This window comes from Poromitra crassiceps (genome assembly GCF_964638095.1).
Source record: "Poromitra crassiceps genome assembly, chromosome: 4".
NCBI lineage: Eukaryota > Metazoa > Chordata > Actinopteri > Beryciformes > Melamphaidae > Poromitra > Poromitra crassiceps.
The window spans coordinates 28,765,797-28,771,796 of NC_139626.1; the positions used below are offsets into that span (position 1 = coordinate 28,765,797).

A 6,000-nucleotide genomic window follows, 5' to 3' on the forward strand; every position below is an offset into this window, starting at 1 on the left:
CTGCCCAGCACTTCAACAAAGCCCCAGCTCTCTCTGCCCACCACTTCAACAAAGCCCCAGCTCTCTCTGCCCACCGCTTCAACAAAGCCCCAGCTCTCTCTGCCCAGCACTTCAACAAAGCCCCAGCTCTCTCTGCCCACCACTTCAACAAAGCCCCAGCTCTCTCTGCCCAGCACTTCAACAAAGCCCCAGCTCTCTCTGCCCACCACTTCAACAAAGCCCCAGCTCTCTCTGCCCACCACTTCAACAAAGCCCCAGCTCTCTCTGCCCAGCACTTCAACAAAGCCCCCCGGCTCTCTCTGCCCACCACTTCAACAAAGCCCCAGCTCTCTCTGCCCAGCACTTCAACAAAGCCCCAGCTCTCTCTGCCCAGCACTTCAACAAAGCCCCAGCTCTCTTTGCCCACCACTTCAACAAAGCCCCATCTCTCTCTGCCCAGCACTTCAACAAAGCCCCAGCTCTCTCTGCCCACCGCTTCAACAAAGCCCCAGCTCTCTCTGCCCACCACTTCAACAAAGCCCCAGCTCTCTCTGCCCAGCACTTCAACAAAGCCCCAGCTCTCTCTGCCCAGCACTTCAACAAAGCCCTGGTGAAAGTGATATACTGGCGAGGAGAGATCCCACAGGCTGGGCCATAAACACAAAGCCCTTTTGCGTCCTTAGGCAGACTGAACCACTAGGTGGCACTGCGCACCAAAACGGATCACCCCATTCAATCCGGTGGACTGGCCTGAGAACACCTGTGATGGGAGGATGTGTGTATTATTGGATATGGCAGACAGACAGTGTGGCCACTGAGGGAGGATGTCTCATTTAGAGGAAACAATAGGCATGGCACAGAAACAAACATGACTTGTTCCTTTTGAATGACGACTGAATTCAACGCATTAATCTGATGGCCCCGCAGCCACCGAGCAACGGCTTTTGAAATATATTCATTCTTATTTAATCCCTCTCCTTTGATTAATCATTTTTGATTCATCCTTTTCAGACCCCGCCATCCCAATATGGCCTGTTCAAATGTTTTATTCAAACCATGATCTCAGTCGGTAGAATATCTGCCAAGTGCGCGAGGGGACAGATGTGTCCTTTCCGCGCCCCCAAGGGCAAAAATACCGTTGGGTCTGTCATGTCTCTCTCCTGCGGAAGTGAAGGGCACTGTGACTCACCACCTGTTCAGATAGAGATGGTTCATGCAGCATCTCAGAAGAGAGGAGCTGATTAAGACTCAGGTTTGTATTGGGGGGGGGGGGGGGGGTCTTAACGTGGCTCCTCTCCTCCGGGGGGTGCTGTGTGGATGTCAGAGCCTGCAGCTTGATAACTGGCAGATTGGATCAGGCCAGCAGCCTGAGTCACAGGCTCATTAGCAGTTCTCCAACGCTCGTAACAGTAACAGACCAGAGTAACAGAGCGAAGAGGTGTGTCCTCCACAGGCCCTACCAGCAGAGTAACAGACCAGAGGAACAGAGCGAAGAGGTGTGTTCTCCACAGGCCCTACCAACTCAGTGGTGACAGAGTAACAGACCAGAGTAACAGAGCGAAGAGGTGTGTTCTCCACAGGCCCTACCAGCAGAGTAACAGACCAGAGTAGCAGAGCGAAGAGGTGTGTTCTCCACAGGCCCTACCAGCAGAGTAACAGACCAGAGTAGCAGAGCGAAGAGGTGTGTTCTCCACAGGCACCTACCAGCAGAGTAACAGACCAGAGTAACAGAGCGAAGAGGTGTGTTCTCCACAGGCCCTACCAGCAGAGTAACAGACCAGAGTAACAGAGCGAAGAGGTGTGTTCTCCACAGGCCCTACCAGCAGAGTAACAGACCAGAGTAGCAGAGCGAAGAGGTGTGTTCTCCACAGCCACCTACCAGCTCAGTGGTGACAGAGTAACAGACCAGAGTAACAGAGTGAAGAGGTGTGTTCTCCACAGGCCCTACCAGCAGAGTAACAGACCAGAGTAACAGAGCGAAGAGGTGTGTTCTCCACAGGCCCTACCAACAGAGTAACAGACCAGAGTAACAGAGCGAAGAGGTGAGAGGAGGACAAGCGAGGCCCGATGCAGATCACACGCTTGTATGATATGGAGAGGAACAGATGTTGCCTTCTGTGCAGAGTTTGCATAATGATAGGTGGGTGTTGCTGTGCGTCTATACCTGAGGTAGCCAGCTCCAGATCCCTCTTCACAAACGCTTTCCTCTTCTCCTCCAGGAGCTGGCTTGGGATGAGACCTGCGCTGCCTCCCTCTAGGTGACAAGCCTGTGAAGGAAGGAAACACACACACACACACACACACACACACACACACACACACACACACACACACACACACACACACACACAGAGCACCCAATTCACGAACACTTCGCAACACAAGCTCCCCCTAATGATCATAGCACATAAGATCTTGTGAAAGGCCGTGTGAAGACATTGCACAGAAAGATCACTTTGATGATGCAAGATGCAGACAACGTTGGCAGATCAGACAAGGCTCCAATCAGAACGGGCGCTGTAGGGCGCGAGGGCACGAGGGCGCCAGCCTGGGCGGACGACATTTGAAGTCACATTGAAATGGCATTCTTGCTTCTGTCATTAAATGAGGCTGTTTTCCTGTGTAGCTCCTTTCCAGGCCTCGTTTGTTCAAACGACATCTTTCAATACATTTCTTAGTGAATAAGATGGAAAAAAACGCAGCACTCTTTAGGGTCAAGGAACTGAGGCAGAGAAAGAGGCACCAACTGCCCTCGCAATGCAGTCTCCGTGACTCAGGATCTCAGGGTCAGCTGGGGGTTGACCATGTCCGATGGTTGGTTGCACTGACCTGCCACCAGTTGAGATCCTCCTGGTTGAAGATCTGCAGGATGTCTCCGCTGCTGAAGCTAAGCCCCGCCTCCTTACAGGGAATCAGATTGTCGTGGGAGGGGTCGTAGTCAAAGTGACACTTCACAAAGGCCTGGACAGAAATCAAAGCAGACAACAAATATCCATCAGTACATATTAGATGGGTTGAATATACTGGTTTCATAATGTGACAGAATGGTACATGTACTGTATGTTGCCTCTGCTGTAGCGCACCAGTATATGAATTGTACTGTGGATTCGGTGAGTAAGAGGCCATTGTGTGGAAACAGCCTTGCATGCTTAAAGACCATTCCATCTAGCGGCTCACTTTCCCAGACATCTCAGGGCTACGGGCTTCAGCTCATAAACCAAAACCCTGCTTCCCAACTCCCGGAGAGACGCAGAGGACTTGGAGAGATAGATATGGAGAGACCAGGGGGGAGAGAGAGAGAGAGAGAGAGAGAGAGAGAGACAGACAGAGAGAGAGAGACAGACAGAGAGAGAGAGCCAAAATGTGTAGCCATGGCAACCATCCCCCCTGCACTTGACGGCGTGTTCTCATGCTGAACTGATGCATGCACACACAAAAAGTCTGCCAGCCCCTACTGTACCGTGTGTGTGTGTGTGTGTGTGTGTGTGTGTGTGTGTGTGTGTGCGCCTGTGTGTGTGTGTGTGTGTGTGTGTGTGTGCGCCTGTGTGTGTGTGTGTGTGTGTGTGTGTGTGTGTGTGTGTGTGTGTATGTGTGTGTGCGCGTGTGCATGTGCGTGCGACGCGTGCGTGTGTGTGTGTGTGTGTGTGCGTGCGTGCGTGTGTCTGTCTCACACGCACACAATCGCTCTCTCAACTGGCCAAAGGGAGCTGTCAGTTGAGTTCAGTCCCCATGCTGTCACCAGCAGACAGAGATGGCGTTGGGAGTTCGAGGTGTGAAATGCAGACAGCTGGATTGTAAAATCGCACTTTTGGAAAAAACTCAAATCCTCACAGATGGAGCTTAGCGGAAGTTCAGGAAGAGAGAGACCTTTTAGTTGTCACACCCACTCAACCCTAAAGGCTCATGTCACTTAATCATTGTTACTAAATCATTGTTAATCTAGAAATGTGTCTCTCCTGATTGAATTCCCTTTTTTCTGCACGAGCACAGCCAAACCAGTCTTTAATATATCTGACAGACAGCCTCTATTATGTTTCAAGTATGCACTTTGATATCTGCAGTGGACAGCCTTAACCCATTGATACCTGATGCAGCATTTGCATGTATATCCCTCATTTGTGTGTGTATCCCTTTAAGACCGTGAACCGCGTCACGCGGTTTTAAAGGGATACACACACAAATGCTGCATCAGGTATCAATAGGTTAAAAGAAGGAAGGAAAGCAAACAAAACATTGTACTGCTGTGATTTCAGAAAGCCAAGGCCGGCCTTCTTGCAGAAAAGTGCGGACCCTTTGAAGACTAAGAAAAAGCAGTGGCTCAGAATAGACTCCTGTTCATGAATAAGCAGAAGAAAGGTGCAGATCTTATCAGGTTAGGACCTGGAGGCATTCAGAAGCACTGATGCTCAGCCTCAGCATCTTGTCTAGCTCTCCAGAGGCCATACCAGCTCAGTGGAGAGATGTTCCACAGACCCTACCAGCTCAGTGGAGAGATGTTCCACAGACCCTACCAGCTCAGTGGAGAGATGTTCCACAGACCCTACCAGCTCAGTGGAGAGATGTTCCACAGACCCTACCTAGCTCAGTGGAGTCTCCACAGGCCCTACCAGCTCAGTGGAGATATGTTCTCCATAGGCCCTCCCAGCTCAGTGGAGAGATGTTCCACAGGCCCTACCAGCTCAGTGGAGATGTTCCACAGGCCCTACCAGCTCAGTGGAGAGATGTTCCACAGGCCCTACCAGCTCAGTGGAGATGTTCCACAGGCCCTACCAGCTCAGTGGAGAGATGTTCCACAGGCCCTACCAGCTCAGTGGAGATATGTTCTCCACAGGCCCTACCAGCTCAGTGGAGTCTCCACAGGCCCTACTAGCTCAGTGGAGTCTCCACAGGCCCTACCAGCCCAGTGGAAAGATGTTCCACAGGCACCTCCAGCTCAGTGGAGAGATGTTCTCCACAGGCCCTACCAGCTCAGTGGAGATATGTTCTCCACAGGCCCTACCAGCTCAGTGGAGTCTCCACAGGCCCTACTAGCTCAGTGGAGTCTCCACAGGCCCTACCAGCCCAGTGGAAAGATGTTCCACAGGCACCTCCAGCTCAGTGGAGAGATGTTCTCCACAGGCCCTACCAGCTCAGTGGAGAGATGTTGGGAATTGGCATTTATAATAGGCATATCGCTGTTATCATGTGAAAACCATTGCAATTCGCTGATCTTTAGGAAACCCATTAGATGATGTCAAAATGCATTGTCATCATCAAGCTAAAAACAAGGTTATTTTTCTTTCTGTAAGGTTTTCACAGTGCCAATATGCTTCAAACAGAAGATTCAAGCCTATTGTTATATATCCTATTCTAGCATAGTATACTGTATTCTAGAATACCCAAATATGATGTTCTAGTATAGTCTGATCTAGTTTATTTTGAGTATAAGTAATTCATTAAGAATGCCTTCCTCAAGCTGCAGCAGCCCTGTTTCTTTGGCATGAGCAGCCCTGATACATTCACACTCCATGGCATGGATTAGACCAACACATCTTCATCTGTATATACAGTACTGCTCTATCTGCTCTCCTATTGGCAATGCATCACTAGGCAAGAGAACTCATCCATTTCCCCACACTAAAGTGGGCCATCAGTGAGTAGCCTTCTTCTCTGGCTCTTTTTGAGGCTAGTGTCAATTAGCTGGCTGAACGCTTTCACATGTCTGTTAGCATGCTGTCCAAAGACCAAAACACCAAGAAACTTCCCCTGTGACTGTTTTCCTGCAGCTACACATGCAGCTCCTGATCCTGCATCGTTTGCTATGAGTCTTTGATAATATGCACCATGCTGAAATCTTCTTTCTGACTGGAATGCTGCGGTAGCAGATGATGCATCAGAAAGTGTTGTGAGTGGTTTGTGGGATCACTCTTGCTCTCGCTCCGTCTCGCTCATAGAGACTTGAGCCTGATCCGTTGTGTAGAAGCAGAAAATAGCATTGCATTTGAAGTAGAGCCAAATCGACAATGTCATCCAAACAGTGCC

At 50.2% G+C, this 6,000-nt stretch overlaps 1 protein-coding gene across 1 annotated transcript in view; it reads right to left on the reverse strand.

Moving 5' to 3' along the window:
- Positions 1-6,000, reverse strand: part of mpp2b (MAGUK p55 scaffold protein 2b) — a gene marked incomplete at its 5' end in the record, with an annotated part of 38,540 nt that overhangs the window by 4,232 nt on the left and 28,308 nt on the right. Inside the window, 2 exons of the mRNA XM_083634613.1 lie at positions 2,144-2,246; positions 2,809-2,940. Of these exons, the coding sequence (XP_083490739.1) occupies positions 2,144-2,246; positions 2,809-2,940 (235 nt within the window). The remainder of the gene's footprint in view (positions 1-2,143; positions 2,247-2,808; positions 2,941-6,000) is intronic.